General features: G+C 62.5%; 1 protein-coding gene across 1 annotated transcript; it reads right to left on the reverse strand.

The window, feature by feature from the left end:
- Positions 1–295: 295 nt before the first annotated feature.
- On the reverse strand, positions 296–15,909 carry EFHD2 (EF-hand domain family member D2). Its single transcript, XM_038531919.1, has 4 exons — positions 15,558–15,909; positions 3,831–3,978; positions 2,994–3,128; positions 296–1,918 (listed from the first exon to the last, which is right to left on the reverse strand). The coding sequence occupies exons 1-4, from the start codon at positions 15,863–15,865 to the stop codon at positions 1,787–1,789; spliced, it is 723 nt and encodes a 240-aa protein (XP_038387847.1). The 5' UTR covers positions 15,866–15,909; the 3' UTR covers positions 296–1,786.
- Between the last annotated feature and the right edge of the window lie 1,121 nt (positions 15,910–17,030).

Genomic DNA, 17,030 nt, shown 5'->3' on the forward strand with positions numbered 1-17,030 from the left:
CACCCAGCCTGTGTGCCTTGGGAGACTCCCTGGGAGATGAATCAGCACCTCATGGGCTGGTCGTGAGGATTTCCTAAGTATCTGTAAAGCACTTAGAGTAAACCCTGCTGATAGGAGGTGGCATCACACTCAACCTCTCCCATTAGGAAGGGTCTCCTGGGGGGCGGGGGGCCTCTGACAGGGCCCGGGAGCCACCTGAGCAAGTGTTGCCCCAGGACCAGGTGACACAGTCCCCTTCCTCCTTCTCCCAGGCCCTCCCCACCCCCTCCACCGACCAACAAGAACCGCACACACATAAGAATATAGAATTTTATCTTATTTTAGTTAAAAAAAATAATTGTACCACCAAATGAAGAAGTAGCTTTCTTTGGGGGAAGGTGAGAAGGGAAGGGGGAAAAAAAAAAAGAGCAATAAGCCAAAGAAAAAGAACTTTTTATATTCATCTGTATAAACATATCCGCTAAGGCAAACGCAATCCCGGGCCAAGGCTGCCGCACTGGGGTCAGTACCTCCTAATTTCCGCAGGTTCTAAGGCCAAAAAAATAAAACCTCTGCAAATCCAACAGTTTTGTGGACTCTGGGGGCATTTTACTAAAATAAAGAGTTATCAAGTTTAAAAAGCAGTGACATTGTCATGACACACATCGGAAGTTGCATAACCGCGGCCTCGACGGCCATTCACTTGTTTAGACGGGGTGACGGGCACAGTTTCACGACACGGCAACGGACACGGACACACGCACGGACACGCGCACACGTGGGTGAGCACACTGGGAGCTGTGTGGGACCGGGCTGGTGGCGCAGGCTGGGCCGCAGCCCGTCTGGGGAGGGGCACAGGGAGGGCTGGGGTCCCCATGCTTCCTCAGCGGGTGGGGGGACGGGACACGTCCCATCGCTGCTGACGAGGCGGTGCACGTCACTCGGGGAAGGATGGCGCGAAGGGGCCGAGCGAGGCCCCTGGTCCCCACCGCCTGGTCCGCACAAACCACTTAAAGCACTTCTTGGACGCGTCCCGGGGATCGGAGCCGGGCGCTGGTTCCTTCCCTGCGAAGGGGCCAATCCCTCGTCCCCACCCTGCTCTCCCTGGACCCCCGGAGCGGCCTTCCCTCCCACGATGCCTGGCATGGCCGGCAGAGCGGGGGCCCGTGAGGTAGATTGGCACAGCTGCCCCCCACCCTGCCTGGCTGGGGTCCCCACGTGAGCATCCTGGGTCCCTTTGCCAAAAGAGAAGCATGCTGCCCCCACTGCACCCCACACCCCCGCAAGCGGGAGGAGGCAGGGCTGGAGAGAACAGGTGGGGTGGGGAGCCCCCAGTGCCTCTGATGAGCCCCTTAGGTCCCGCTCTGCTGCAGAGCTGGAGCCCCCCCAGTTCTCGCTGTCCGCCCTCCCCCTGTCTTGGAAGTGGCTGTGGGGCCCCAGGACAGGCGGCCTGTGGGCGGGGAGGAAGGGAGTGTATGGAGGGCGGGAACCCCGGGGTTGGGGGGGCCAGGGCCAGGAGCCGGGCGGGCAGAGGGGCGGCCAGGGGGCGAGAGACACGCAGGGATGGCGGGGGAGGGCCGGCAAGGAGCCCGCGCTTGCACCCGGCCTCGGGAACAGCGTGGGGAGCAGGGGCCGGGCCACCTGGGGCACCCCTCAGCTGGCTCCGTTCACAGACTTTGTAGGTTTTCAGTACGGTCCCTTCGACAGAGCCCAGGATCAGGCTTGGCCTCCAGTCTGCCCGCCCCTGCTGGCTGGGCGCCGGGGTGGGGGGCCGGGCGGGGGCCGGGGGTCAGGCCGCAGCCCCTTGCTACTTGAACGTGGACTGCAGCTCCTTGAAGGCTGCCTTCCGCTGCTTCATCTCCTCCGCCTGCTTCTTCCTCTCCTCCTGCTCCGCCTTGATCTCCTCCTCGAAGCGGCTGGACACGTTGATGGCCTGCACCTGCAGTGGGCAGGGGCGCGGGGGGCGGTCAGGGAGGGGTCTGCGCCTCCTCCGGGCTCTCCGGCCCACCCTGCGGCCCTCCGCCTGCCGGCCCCTGCACCGCTCTCGCCTCTCACTAGCTCTGGCCCCGGCCCAGGTGCTTCACTGGCCTCTCTGAGCCTTAGTTTTCTGCTCAGGGCTGCGGCTCAGTAACAGACTCGTGGATTCGCTGCGTGGACTGCAAGCTGGAACGTGCATTCGGTAGCTGCTGCCTAGAGTGAGTCCCCTGTGGGAGCTTTGATGTTGCTCTTTTTTTAAGAAAAATTTATTTATTGGAGGGGATTGGAGAGCACGAGTTGGGGGAGCAGCAGAGGGAGGAGAGGAAGCAGCAGGCTTCCCGCTGAGCTGGGAGCTGGACGCAGGGCTCGATCCCAGGACCCTGAGGTCATGACCTGAGCCCAAGGCAGATGCTTAACAGACTGAGCCACCCGGGTGGCCCCTCATGTTGCCATTCTTATCCTGTTTCCTGTCCTGGGACGCCCAGCTGCAAACTAGGTCCCACTGATAAGCCCGGGCACATCCCATCAACCCCAGAAGCTGAGGCTGGGGGGCGGGGGCGGCCTTCAGAAGGACTGTTCCTGGCCAACACGGGCAGAGGGAGAAGCAGGGAAAAGCAGGTGTCCCGGGAGGTCAGAACCCAGGAGCTGCCCCGAGCTGTGCTGCACCAGGAGCAGGATGCCCGTGCGGGTGGGCACCTCTGGGGGCCACACGCCCTGCAGGCTGGGGCTGGCGGTGCCGGGGTCCCTGTGAGGCCTGGGAGTAGCACCGACCGTGCTTCTGGGCCTGCTCCGCCATCCTGTGGGCCGCCCTTCAAGGACCGGCCCTCTGGGGGTCGTGGTTCTGGGTGCCCCAGGGCGGCACTGAGTGGTCCGTGTCTGCTCTTCATGCTACACACCCTGCACGCGCCGTGGGGATCACAGCCCGGATGGAAGGGGTCAGCGCCCCCGTCTCCAGTCTCAGCAGGGACCACGGACCCTTGAGCCAACCCGCGTCCTTGAGGTGGGGTCAAGGCGCCCCCCACCCTCCGGCTCCTCACCTTGGCCTCAAAGAAGCTCTTGGCCCCCTTGACGCCCTCGGTGGAGACATCGATCTCGGAGAGGCGGGCGAGCACGTGCAGCCCGCTGTCCTCCTGCAGCTCCCCGGCCGCCGCCTTACGGAAGATCAGGAGGAACTGCGGCAGGGAGAGAAGCACGGTGTCAGGGAGGAGCCAGAGGTCAGGGCTCGGGTGGCCCATCCGTACAGCGGGAGACAAGGCGACCCACCTCCTGCTCTCCCAGGGGCTCCCGCAGGCAGGAGCGAGGAGCACCCTCCCCACCGAGTCCTACAGGTACAGGATGGTGGAGGACGCAGAGACAAGGGAAAGCCCTGCCCCGGATCTCAGCAGCAGAGAGTGGCGGACGAAGGGTCTGTCCCGACTCCAGAGCATCACCTTGCACCCTCCTGGACTCGTCCTCCCCAGCACCTTTCTCCTGCCCTGTCCCCTCTGTGCGTCTTGCTCCTTCTTCCAGGGAGGACACCCCTGTCATTCGCCCTAGGCTGCCTGGGATCCAGTCCCGTTATCCGGCTGTGAGCCCCCATTTCCTCCTGCACAGAACAGGCTTGCTCACGGCTCCTGTCCCTGGGAGTCCAGAGACCGAGCCCCGGAGGGTGAAGCCACCCAGCGCAGAGCCTGGCCCCTCTCGAACGCAGTGCCTGTCGCTCCCTTCCACCTGTCCCCTCTTCTCCTGAGTCTCAGCATTTCACTCTCTGGGCGTCTCCCCTCTACACTCCACACCCCGTGGAGCCCTCCAGGGTCAGGGATCCACAAGTCACTCAGGTGCTGACCATGTGCAGGAACAGATGCCCCCCGTCCCCCCACGGGGAGCGGGCTCACCTCCCGGAAGCTGAGCTTGCTGTCGAAATCCTCATCCACCTCCTTGATCATGTTTTTCAGGCCCAGGTGGGTCTGCGGGGCTCCGAGCTTCTCCATCATCAGCTTCAGCTCCATCAGGTCGATGAAGCCATCCCGGCCGGCGTCGTACCTGTGGCAGCAAAGGCAGAGGCTAAGGACATCCCGACACCTCACACCTGACCGGCCAGAGCGCCCTAGGCCGGACGGCAAGGAGCCCGTCACCCTGGAAGGGACCTCTGTCTAGGTGAAGTCCTGGGGTGTAGTTACTACTTGGTTACCTCTGATGACGAGGAACTCCCCACCTGGCCTGCAGCCTCTTACATGCTAACCTTTGGGCAAGGCAAGAGGCGTAAGGAAGCTGAAGCCACAGCCTCCCTGTACTAAATGGGCTGGGAACCAGCAGGGAGAACTAATTCACGATACCACCGGGGTACGGGGTCGGGTGTGGGGGTGGGGGTGACAGGCTCTGACGTGGTCTTCTCCAGGGCCGCCTGGCATCTCTCCCCCACTCCTGTCTCCGCCCAGAAAGCAGAGGGTAGTACGTGTTGCAGGGCAGGGCCACAGCAAGGAGGTCAGAGGAGGGAGGTCCACTTCCAGAAGGCCTGGGGTCACTTCAGGGACTGGCTTGCACTGGACGGGGCTGGGACAGCGATTCGGTGATAAAAGTGTGTCTGCACGTTGCAGGTCTCTCTGTCCCCAGCAGATACGGGGACAGCACGTGTCTAAATGCGCCTCCCAGTTGGCCTCCTTGTGGTCAGAGCCTGGGCCAGAGACGGCCTCGGGGCTCGGTCCCCCCCCCAGCCCCGGGCCTGTCAGCATGACGGATGTGGGCTCTTATCAGGCTCATGAGCACCTGCCCTGACCGCCTCCCCGTGGGTGGTGGGAGAGGAGTGGCCTCAGGGCTAAAAGGGGCTTTTCAGGGGCCTAAGAAGCTTGGGTCACCCCAGGCCTCAAGCTGCCTGTGTGAGAGCGACAGAGGGGCCCGAGCTGCAGAATCCGACGGCCCGGTCTTGGGGCCCCTGCATAAACACACATCTCGTTTCTGCCCCCTCCTCACGGCCCCCCACTTCCCTGCCCCCCTCTAGTTATATATAAGCCCCGCACGGCCTTGAGCACCTCACAGAAGCCACCTTTTGAAATCTGCCTTTGTAACAGGATCTTTACCCACTTCACTGCACCCAGTCCCCATAAGAACCTTACTGTATAGTGGAGGCTCAGAGGGGTTCAGTGACCTGCCCAAGGTCACGGGGCAGGAAAGGAAGGGGGTGGGAGCCCAGCTCCTAAACCTGCCCATCTGCGCCCAGCCGCTTCCAGGTGTCCCGGGGCTGCCAGCAGAAGGGTGTCTGCCCGGGAGCACCGCGCCCCGTGTTGGTGCGAGGGGTATAAATAGTTCACAGACGAGTCCATGGTTGGAAGTGATGCACGAGGGGTTCTGGGAACCCTGCAGGGAACACAGGGTCCTGAAGCCTTTTCCCCCATGGGGTTGGAGGGGTGCAGAGTGGGGCAGATGGGCCACAGGTCCCCTCGTCGGGAGGTGCCGGGGCTGCGGTGGGAGCCGATGTGAGCGCTTGTGTAGACGGCTGCAGGCCTCAGAGGGTCAGGCAGGTATACACCCGCTCCAGGCTCCGCCTCGGGCTGGGGGGGCCCTGTGGGCCTGCACGGCAGAGGCCCCTCCTTCCGCGTCGAGTCTGGGAAGGGGCTGGCTGGCGTAGCCCCTAGGGACCAGTCCCAGAGCCATCCCAGTGAGGGCGCCAGGCGTTCCTGGGCCAAGCGGGGCCGGAGCAGACTGCCTGGGTCCCCGCAGCCCCTGCCACCCGAGCCCCCAGCAGAGTGTGATGGGGACTCTCAGGCCAGGGCACCGTGGGGGCGGGCTGAACTTCTCCACGGCATGCACGGAGCACAGTGCCCAGCACTGGGGTGGGGGGACCCCAGAACTGGCAGCTTGACGATCGCTATAATGAGCCTCGTCTCCTTTACGAAGCACCTACTATGTGCCAGGCATTTTTCCTTCACGACCTCTGTGCTCAGCAATCCTGGGAGGTCGGGATTATTTCCCCATGTGACCTCGCTGTAGGGGTGAGGGCGCTGGCCTGGGGGCCGGCTGGCCACGGACTCACACCCCACCCCCGTGCTTCCCACACTGCTCTCTGCCCCACCTGCCTCTCCCGAGCCCCAGCTTCCTTTACTGCCCGCGTCTGTGGGTTTCCCCCGCAGCTGGGGGTGGCTCGCTTTCAGAGGAAGTAGAGATAGGATGTCCGAACTTGGACAGAGACCTTGGCTCTCTATTTGTTGGTCTCTGGCGGCTGCCAGGCCCGGCTGGGCTGTAGCTTTATCCGCGGCTTGAACTGCTGCCTGCATCAATCACAGGTCAATCAATTATTGGGTCTGGGCTCTCTCCCGGGCGGGCTCTGGCCCCCAGGGGGGCAATGCAGGGGCTGGTCCCAGTGCCAGCAGATCAACTGCCAAGGGGGGGCAACAGAGGTCAGGAAGGGGCCAGGTGCTGGGGTGGGAGTGGGTCCCTCAAAGGAGGAGACACTAGCGGGGTGAGGGAGGCCCTGTTCCCACAAGGCTCCTGGGGAGCAGCCATCTACTACATGCCCTGGGCTCGGGGGCCACTGGATCAGCCAGGTGCCCGGCGTGGATGTGACTGAAGATGACCTTGAAGGTTCTGCGCTCACATCAACTCTGCTGCGACTGGCTGGGGTCCAAACTCCAGATCTGCCACTTGGCTGGCTGACCCTGGTCAAGTCACCTGACCCCACGAGCCCCAGCTTCCCCATTTACATCATGCTCCTCAAAGGACCCACCTTGGGGCGGAAGCAAAGATTAAGAGACAAGCCACGTAGGTCCCTAGCACAGAGCCTGGCCCACGGCAATAACACCCCCCACACCCCATCACCAGTGATAATAAATAGAAGCGTTATCATCACTATCTACCTTTAGGATTAGAGATTAAATGAGATGATGAACATAAAATGCCCAGTACACAACAGGTGCTTAAAGCCTACTAATTTCATGATAATAGTGACCACTGAGAACTTTCTGTGGGCCAGACACTAAGTCCTTTGTGCATATAACGTAAAAACAGTGCTGAAAAGAATGATAATGGTAAAAAATACAAGGGCTTCGCCCTTGGGTGCCAGGCCTGATGGTGCACGGCTGCGAGGAAATGCCTGCTGTAGCCTGGTCTGGAGGCAGGGCGTGGGCAAGATGATCCAGGGCGGCCCCCAGCATCTCCCCCTCCTCCGAGGCTCCCTCTGCTTCCCCCACTAGGCCTGATTCAGAGACTCTGCCACGTGGGGAGGTGGAAAGACAGCAGGACAGAGCCTTCCGCTCTCTTGCTGGGCGGAGGGAGAGGAGCCTCAGCCCTGGATTACTCTGTTCCTCCTCTCACGGGAAGGAAGTGACAAGGTGTGCGCGCGTGGGGCGGGGCTGTCACCGTGCCACCAGCAGGTGGATGACTGGCAACACAGGAGATGCCTCGGCTGGGAGACCCTCTCATCCATCGGCTCTCTCCCTGAGCTGGAACTAAGATCCGCGCACAAGATCTGTCCACGCAGCTCGTCCACCTGCTTTGTTATGTGGGTGAAAACGGGGCCCAGAGGCGGTGGCAACCAGCCTCGGGTCACACAGCCCAAGAAGCTGGAGACGCTCCTTCTTCCTGCCTGTCTGCTTCCTTCTTCCTCCTGGTCCCGTGGAGGGTCCTGCATTCCCAAGCTCGCGGGGCTGGGGGACACTGGGTCGGGAGCCCGGCCTGGGGCCTGCCTGGGAGGGCCAATTCCACTGGGCACGAAGGGCAACAAAGCTCACGGGCTGGAAGCTCAGCACTTTTCTCCGGGGCTGGAGGGAGGCTGCTGCACCTGGCACCGCGCCCACATTCCTCATGCCTCCCCCCGCCCCCCCCCCGAATAGTTCTCGACTATGGGCAGGGCTCGGCAGCTGCGGCCCCGGATGCTGGTGGCCAAATCCGTCCCATGTGCCCCGAGAGTGGAGCGGCCGCCACCCAGGCGGACTTTGCCCCTTTGGGCTGGGCTGCTGGCCGCACCTCCTCCCCTTGGTTCTGATAACCAGGCGTCGGGGTGTCGGGGTGGCGGCTGGGGCAGTGGTGGCCAGGGCAGCTCCTACAGCCTGCAGGATCAACGCCCTGTTTCATAACAATATTAGCCTTCGTGGCTACTCTCCGCTGAGCACTTATTATGCACCAGGCACTACGCCAAGTGTCCCGCATCAGAGCCCCACAAGAACCCTGCGGAGTGGGCACAAATATCCCCGTGTCACAGATGAGGCGATGGAGGCGGCGCAGGGAGGAAGTGACTTGGCCAAGGCCACAGCTGACAAGGCCACAGCTGGGATCCAAACCCAGGTCTCATGGAGCACACATGCTGTCAGCTACTGAGCTACGTCCTGAGGCCCACACACCCTGTACTAGAGATTCTCAGGTCGGGGGGAGGGGGCCATGGATATTCGTGAAGGTCACATCCCTAATGCAGTTCCCCTGATTGTGTGTTGAATACCTCTGAGCACAGGGAGCTCACTGCTTCGCTTAAGGCAGCCCATGTGTGTTGGCTCTGGAACTGTCTAGTACAGGGTTGTTCCTCGTGCACGAGCCTCGCCACCCGTCAGCTGTGCTGTGGAGTCTGATGGCAGCGTGTGGAGTTAGCACAGCCGCTGCATAGGGACGAGGTGAGAGGACAGCGGACCCCAACTCTGTCCCTTCTGCTTCATGTCCCAGGTCTTTGCAGGGGTCCCCTCTGGCCATGGGAGTCCCCAGGAGGATAAACAGCGGGGGAGGGTGGTGTTTGTGGACCAAGGATCCCCCAGGCCCTCCTGGCTTTGGTCTTGGCATTCACAGAGCTGGTCCTCCTGCAGCCTGTCTCCCCCGGTGGCTCCCAGGCCTCTGCATTCTTTGTCCTATGAAACAGGAAGGCATGGCAGGTCCCTTGGGGCAGGAAAGTTCTGGACTGCAGAGAAATTCTGGCCTTGCTTGCTGTGACAGCCAGCTTGGCCCTGCCCGTCCCCCTGGGCGGGTGGCCACCCCCATGCTCTGACAACTGCTCATCGGGTCCTGCACGCCCCCACCCCCAGGCTGCCTGACTCATGCAGGGAAAGCCCAGCCTCTCACCACTTCCTCCAGTCCTATTTGCAGAATCGGACACTGGATCCGTGGCCATGTCAGCCCAGGAGAGGGTGCACGGGTGTGCGTGTGTGTGTGCGCACACGTGTGGCTCGCGGCTCTCCCACAGCTTTTCAGTAAGTCTAAGGATCAAGGGGGAGCCCCCCAGGCCGACGGCAATCTGCTGGGCGCTGTCAGGGCTTAGGACCTCCCAATCTCGGGTTCGACCAGCCCAGGAGGGCATCTCCCTGGGCTCGTAGTGTCAGCGGTGGGTGCCCGGCCAGCTCTCCCTGCACTGCCCCCTTCCTGCCTGCCCTTAGTAATACTTATTGTTACAACAGTGATTGCAGAGAACATTCACTGAGTGTCTGATCCAACCTTGGGTTCATTATTCAACCGAATCTTCCTCTCACCGCCCAGACTTAAGTAACCTGCCTTCCCCGAAGGGACACCGCAGGCAAGTGGCCGGAGACGGCTATGGGGGCCTAGTGCTTCTTAGGCTGGAGTGTTAAAATAAATCAGATTCCCATCCAGGAGACCCTGGGGGTGGAGGGAGCTGCACTTCTAAGAAGCAGATGCTGCCCTATTTGGGTCCCCTGGGACCATGGGACTTGGAGGCAGGCAGACCCAAGTTCAAATGCTGTCCCCCCCACCCCGTCCCCCCTTCCTAGCTGTGTGACGCTGGACAGGGGCCGGAACTGCTCTGAGACCCAGCGTTCTCATCTGCGACAGGAGGGGTGAGGAGCTCACAGGATGCCATAAAAGGATTAAATAAGAGACAAAGTGCCCAGGATGGGGTAGGGGCCAGCGCCCGTCCCCGTCACGTGAGGCTCTCCATGCGGCTCGGGAACCCCAGGCCTGGCTCCCCTTGAGCTGCACCCTTCTGGCACAGGACACTTGCTTCTCTGCAGTCCTTGAAAAGCGGAAGTCAGCCAAGGAGAAGGCTGCTCAGCAGTCAGAGGGAACTAGCTGCTGGAGGGAGGGGGGACTGTCCACATGGCCTCCTCCTCCTCCTCCTCCTCCTCCACAACCTCCTCCTCCTCCTCCTCCAACCTCCTCCTCCTCCTCCTCCACCCGCCTGGGCTGGCCTTGCAAATGGGCCTCCCCTGAGGCGGCAGGGCCTGGTCTCCCAGAGCCTCTGGACTATGGGAGGAGAAGTCGGTCAGGAAGGTGCAGGCCAAAGGGGAACCAAAAGTTGCTCGGGCGGGGGTGGGGTGGGGGGGAAGGTGACTCAGAATCAGAAGAGAAGTAGGAAGAGCAGAGGGTGAGTAGCGAGTACGAGTACGGGCAATCCTCCCTCCCCAGGCCAGGCTCCTGGCAGCTGCAGGTGGAAGGACCCAACCTCTATACCTCCTCCCCAGAGGGCTTCCCCTCCTGAGGCTCTGAGAGCACCTCCTGCCCCGCCCCGTCCATAAACACAGCCCCCTTGGCCTCTGGAGGGAGCTCCCTGCAGGCAGACCTGCTTCTGTTCCTGCCCCTGCCACTTCTTAACCTTAGGTACATGACTCAACCTCCTTAAGCCTCAGTGTCTTCATCTGACAAATGGGGACAACGTTAACCCACCTCACTGTGCTGCTGTGGGCAACCGGACCTGGTGGCTCCACGTAACGAGGAGAGGGCGTAGAGGCAGGGGCCTGGCTGCGGAGAGTGCACCCTCAGGCATCCCTCGTGAGAGCGCTGGGGCCTCATGCAGGCATAAAGAAATGGGAACTTCCATCTCTAGGCCCACAGGCCCATCGTCTCTACCCCCCGAGACCCCTCTACACCACTGCTCTTCATGAGACTTAAAGTCTGAGGGTGAGAACTTTATTCTTCCCTTGCTTCTCTAGATCTTGTGCACAGCAGACACCTAATGTGTGCTGGATGAATGATGAAATGAATAGATTTTATGTTTTCCAAAAGCCCACAGGCCGGACACGATGGTGGGTTCTTTACAAAGGGCCAGGACTCCTTAAACTGAATCCTCAGAACTTTCCCAGGCAGGGTCTCCAGCCCGGGGTGAGGCCGCAAAGCTGAGCACCCCGCCCGGAGTCGCCCAGCTGCACCGCAGCAGACGGGCACTGGAGTCCCAGTTTTGAATCACTCCAGAGCTGCTGTTTGCTCTCTCCTTTCTCCTGCCACCTGCCTTCCACGTAATTAAGTGATAATGAATTCGTTTCCCCATTTTGGTTATTTATCAGAGCCACATGTAGCTGGCAATCAAGAGAGCCTATTCTGCAGGAGAAAAGCGGGGGGTTCTCATGCTGGGTCCCCAACACTCCGGCCCGAAGTGTGAGGTTGTCGCCCGCCCGGCAGCTCTCTAGGGGGTAAGTGGAGGCAGCCGGTAGCTTTTGCGGAGCACCCTCCACGCGAGCCCAGACAACCACCGCCAGGCCCGGGGAGGCGGGTGACAGGAACTTCACGGTACTTAACTGTGCCAAGCACCGGGTTAAACACTCCACAACGGCCCTGCGAGGCGGGTGCTATTATTCTCCTTACTTCAGGGGGAGGAACCGAGGCCCAGAAAGCTCAAGTGCCTTGTCCCCGGCCTGCAGCTGGGATTCCAGCCCAGGGCTGCAGACTCCGAAGGCCCTGCTCTTAGCTATCGTGCCATACCGTCCTCCAGGGAGGATGCTGGGGGGCTGCTGTGAGGGACGGGGTCTGAGGAGACCTGTGGGAGGAGGAGCGAAGGGAGAAGAGGGGAGGGCACAGGCATCCAGAAGGAGAGGGAAGGCTGCCTCTCTGACGCAAGGGGTCATGAGATGGAGCGTCTGGGGACAAGGCTGGCCAAGCAGGGAACTAGGGCATCTTCCTCAGATTCCACGGCAGGTTCAGAATTACGTGGCCGCCTACCTCTAGGGCAGGTCTCGGCTTCCAAAACCCCACAGAGCCCCACAGAGGCTGCCACCAGCCCAGAGGTGGGCCCCCTGGAGGCTCTGTGGGGTCACACCATTCCTGCTTTGGCCGGAAGGTTCCAGAGGCAGCCCTGAATGGATGGGTGGAGAGAGGTGGGGAGAGGGGTGAGTGGTGCTAGCCTGAGGCCTCCCGAGGGAGGGAGGCCTGAGAATCCAGGCTCCATGGAGGCAGGACCTCCGTGTGCTGCACGTTGCCAGAGCCCAATAGGCGTCACCTTCTCCCAGCCCCGCCCGGGGGGCAGGGGCCACTAGCCTCAGTGCAGAGACAAGGATGCTCCAGGTTAGCTACTGGGAACTTCCCCATGACCCTAAGCAAGTCACCACACCTTTCTGGGTCTTGGCTGCCTTTTCTTTTCAGATTTTATCCATTTATTTGAGGGAGGGAGGGAGAGAGAGGGAGAGAGAGGGAGAGCGAGCATAGGAGCAGGGGCAGAGGTAGAAGCAGGCCTCCGCCCATCAGGGAATCCTACTTGGGGCTCGATCCCAGGACCTGGAGATCAGAACCCGAGCAGAAGGTAGATGCTTAACCCACAGAGCCACCCAGGTGCCCCTCAGCTGCCTTTTCTGTAAAATGGGGAGAAAGGCTGGAGGTCCCTCCCGGCGGGACCCTGCGAGGCTGGATCATGAGGTCAGTGATGGTGGACAGCCCGTCTTGCTTCCCTCAATCCCCTTGGATCCTCCTCCTACTTCCCTCCTCAGGAAGGATCTGCTGATAGACACTGAACAGAGGAACCGGAGGAACCAGAAGACCCTGGAAGAAGGCAGTCTGTCATCCAGAAGGGTTCAGGGCCCGCAGACATAAGGTCGCTGCTGCACACAGCCTGCTCCTCTTACAGACGCAAAGACTTAGGGAGGGAGGGCGGACACACGAGGCTGTTCGGAGGCAGAGCCGGGACAGAAGACGGGGCTCTCCAGCTCCTGCCTTCCCAGGAAGGCCAGCTCCCAGTTCCCTGTGACCTCTCTAGCTCCTGTACTCTGCTCCCAGGAGGGCCGGGGAGCTGGAGACCCGGGGTGGGGGGGTCCTCTCAGCAGGGCTGCGCTTGGACCCGGGAGGTGGGGCCCCCCCTAGGACAGCAGAAGCGGAACAAGGGTTTTGTCGACCCGACAGCCTGTGTGTTGGCTGTTCACAGGCCGGACTCGGCGGGGCTGGGCTCGGCTGGCACAGTGAAGCCTTGTTTCCTTGAATACAAAACCTGCAGCTTTCTGTCCTGGCCAGGGCCCCCGGCGGGCGGCACTTCCTTCCCTAAAAGTCCAGCTCCCTGGCCCCTTCCTGCCCCCCACCCCTTCCAACACAGCAAGCAGCAGCAGGGCCAAGAGAGGGCCTGCAGGGGGTGGTGGAAGGGGTTCAGCTCCCCCCGGACTTCATCTTGTCAAACTAACACCAAAGCAGCCTCTTTAGAAAGTGAGTTTGCTCGCAAATGCAGCTTCCAGGCCATTCCTCTGGTCCTGCGCCCCTTCTGACCAAACTGCAGCCTCCCAAGTCCCTTCTTGTTCGGGGTGCAGGGCTTCTCCCAAACAGCTCTCTACGTTTTTTTTTTTTTTTCTTCTTTCTTTTGGTGGGGTGTTGGAATGCTGTGGGAACGCAAGACAAGGGGGATTCTGGGAGAAAGACATGGGCCAGTGGCGGGTCCGCAAGGTGGAAAATCAGCCATGAACACGGAAGGGGGTGTTGGTGAGGTACGTTTTCCCACATGGAAGCAGATGTCTGTGATGCAAAACCCAGGAGGGAGGAACATGGCTTTTGGAGTCACAGACCTGATTTCGGATCCTGGCTCCATCATTTTCTAGTCTTGGCGAGTTACTTAACTTGTCTGTGCCCAGACCGCCCAACTGTGCCCTGGTGATGATGACAGCTCTACGTCATGGGGATGCTGGGTGGAATCAAGGAGCTCTTATCAACGCAGGGATCACAGATGCATTTGAACCATCTCCCCTGCACTGCTTCCCCCACTCTGGGGGGAGGGCATGGGGCGGGCAGGCTCTACAAGGAAGTTCCAGACAGTGAAGCTGTCTATACCTAGCCCTGGGCTCAAGGAGCTTTCCATCAATTTGGGCTGGAATCCTGCTCTCCTGACGCTGACAGTCTTTGGTGGGGAAAGAAACTTTAGAACTCCCAACAAAGACCCTGGAGTCAAAAAGGCAGGGTCCTCAGGACCCAGGCACTTTCACAGAGAGGCCCAGAGGAGGGTTAAGGGCTCAGTTTCTCCCCAGACTGACCCTTGGGAAAGTACGGGGTTCCCACCATCCAGGTCTGGGAAACAAGACCCTCTTCCCCTGTGTGGTGGCCAAAGGCAGAAGCAGCAGCGATGCTGGGAAAGAGGCTTTCTCAAGCTGTGGGGTTGCAAAACACCCCCTCCCTGGGCTTCCTGCTTGGGCACACAGCACTATCCTGCCCTGTCCTCCTGCCTCAGCCAAGGCGGGTCAGCACCTCTCCACTCCGGACCATACCCCGGGGCTGTTCCCCCTCCAGGGGCCAGGGGCACGGGGATAGGCAACAAGAAGTGGGGAGGGTCCCAAAGGGAAGGAGGCCGAGAGCTTTTACACCCCACCCCCCATCGGCCCCCGCATAGCCTTGGTTGTGAAGTTTGGCTGCCCATTTCAGTCTCAGCTGCGTGGACTCAGGGATGGACCAGAAGGGGACCATTTAGTCCCTTCACAGAGATGTTAAGGTTTTTTGGGGAGGTGGGTGGGGAGGGCTGAGCCACAGGCCTGGGGGTGCCTGTCCAACCTGCTAAGGCACATTGTGTGGAATTACATGGAGGAAAAGGTAGGGGTGAGAGCAACCAGGCAAATTAGAGAGGGGAGTTGGGAACCCCGTGTGGGAGGAAACAGGACACAGTGGGGGGAAGGACTGTGGGGAGGGGCAGTGACTGTAAAGCTGCTAGGGGGAGGTTAGGGCAAGAGGAGGGAGGAACTGTGTGTGGAAGGAGGAGGGGACTCAGCCCTGAAGGGAGGATGGGTGTAACATACCTGCAGAGCTGGTGGGGGCAGAGATGGAGGCATCCCTCCCCACCTGAGGGTCAAGGATTGGGGTCCTAACTAGGAGTGCGGATAGGGGTAGGGGTGGAAGGGTCTGGAGGGCCTTTGACCACAGTTTGCTAGCAGGTGCCAAACAGGGGGAAGCAGGTGGGGGGGGGGTTCTTTGCCCAGAACCTATGTTAAGGGGAACCTGACATAAGCAGAGGAAATGAAAGGACCCCAGTGAGAAGAATGGGCACGACACGGGGTGCAGGGAATGGTAACCTTTGCTGAGGCGCTGGGTGTGTGTGTGGATGTTTTTGACCAGGGTGTTGGGGTGGGGGTGGGGAATTCCAGCAGCTAGGGAGGGGCAGAGGCCACAGGGCCCCCAAATCTCAGGCTGTGTGGGCGTCTGGGGGAGGCGAGGGAAGCTTCACCACCGGGGCAGGGGTCCTAGGCCAGAGCTCCAGAATCTTCGGCCTCACGTGTATGGTGGTGGTGGGGGTCCGAGGGGGCTCGGGATGACCCGGGGGGCCGCGCGGTCCCCCACGCCGGGTGCGCGCGCAGGGGGCACCGGCCGCGTCTCGCGGTGCTGGGGGGGAGGGGGTCGCCAGACTCGCCCCCGGGGGTGGGGGGGACGGACGAGGTCCTGGAGCCTCGTGAGGAAATGGAAGGGGACGCGGGGTCGGGAGCCCCCTCCCGGGGCGCCGGGGTTCGGGGGCGGGGGGGGGGGCGGGCACTCACTGCTTGAACATCTTCTCCATGTCCTTGATCTGCTTCCTGGAGAACTCCTTGAACTCGGTGTAGGGGTTGAAGACGCGGCGGCTGGGCGACTGGGGCTCGCCGATGCCCTGGTTGAGGTCGGCGCGCCGCAGCAGCTTGGCGCTCAGCTCGCCGTCCGCGCTGCCCAGCGCCTCGGCCGCCTCGTCGGGCGCCCCGGCCGCCGCCGCCGCCGCCCCGTTCAGCCCGGGCTGCTCCGGGGCCTCGGCGCCGCCCTCGTCCTCCAGCTGCAGCCGCCGGCTCAGCTTGCTGGCCAGCTCGTCCGTGGCCATGGTGGCCCGCGCGGCGCTCGCCCGGCCCGGCCCCTGCTCGCCGCGCGCCCGCACCGCCTCTGGCCGCGCTCTTCCTCTTCCTGACACTCCCCGCGCCCGGCGCCGCCCCCGGGGGTGGGACCTCGGCCCCGCGCGCGCCCCGCCCCGCCCCGCCCCGCGCGCCCCGCCCCCTGAGCGCCCCCCGTGCGCCCCCCCGCGCGCCCCCCGTGCGCCCCGCCCCGTGCGCCCCCCCCCGCGCCCCGCCCCGCCCCCCGCGCGCGCCCCGGCTCCGCAGCCCCGGCCGGAGGGCGCGCACCCCGCCGCCACCCCCGTCGCGGACATCAGCCCCCTCCTCGGGGCTCGCCGTGGCCGCGGGGCCGCAGAGGTCGTGCTGGCGCCCCGGGAGCGCGGCGGGAAGGCGGGGGGACCCATCCCTTCAGTTCGGGTGCGGGTCGGGCCCGCCGAGGGACGCCGCCCCCCAACCCCTCCTCTGGAATACCCCCCGCGCCGCGGAGTCGTAATCCCGAGTCTGTGACACCCTGTCGGTTGCCATGGAGACGACTCGCGGTTAAACACCCGCGTTCTCAGTGAGGGTTGCAGGGTACGGAGGTGGATCCGTGCGCGGGGCCCCCGCCCGAGGCCCTAACTGCGGTGCAGCTGCGGCGGCTTTGCGAAAGGGCGGGCCCAGCGTGCGCGCGGGAGATCGGTTCCCGGAGGCGGGGGCGGGGCGGGGCGGGGGAGGGGGCCCAGCCCGGAGGGGGCTGCTGCTCGCCCCCGGGCCCGCCCGTCGTCACGGGGATGACTTCGCAGAATCGCGGCTGGGCCCCGGCCGTCCCCGGCCGTCCCCGGGGCCTCTGCGTTAGGGGAGCTGGCAGGGAGCTTTTGATGCTGCCATTTCGGGGCCCGGCCCCGGCCCCAGGGGAGAGGGATCTCTCTCTGGGGTCTGGCGTGCCCACCTTAGAACTGCAAAGCTGGGCCCTGCAGCAGCAGGACCACTGAGGCAGGTGGGTGGGACTATGATACAGGTTCCCAGGCCCCAATCCAGACAGCCCTCCGCATGGGCCTCAGAAGGCCGCGTTTTAACAAGCACCCCGGGGAGTTCTGCTCACTGAAGTTTGAGAGTCTCTAATCTAGAGGGAGGACTGTGCTTTGTGCTGGGTCTCTAAAACGGTAGGACAAGGCTGAG

The sequence above is a fragment of the Canis lupus genome, chromosome 2 (genome assembly GCF_011100685.1).
Source record: "Canis lupus familiaris isolate Mischka breed German Shepherd chromosome 2, alternate assembly UU_Cfam_GSD_1.0, whole genome shotgun sequence".
In the NCBI taxonomy this organism is placed as follows: domain Eukaryota; kingdom Metazoa; phylum Chordata; class Mammalia; order Carnivora; family Canidae; genus Canis; species Canis lupus.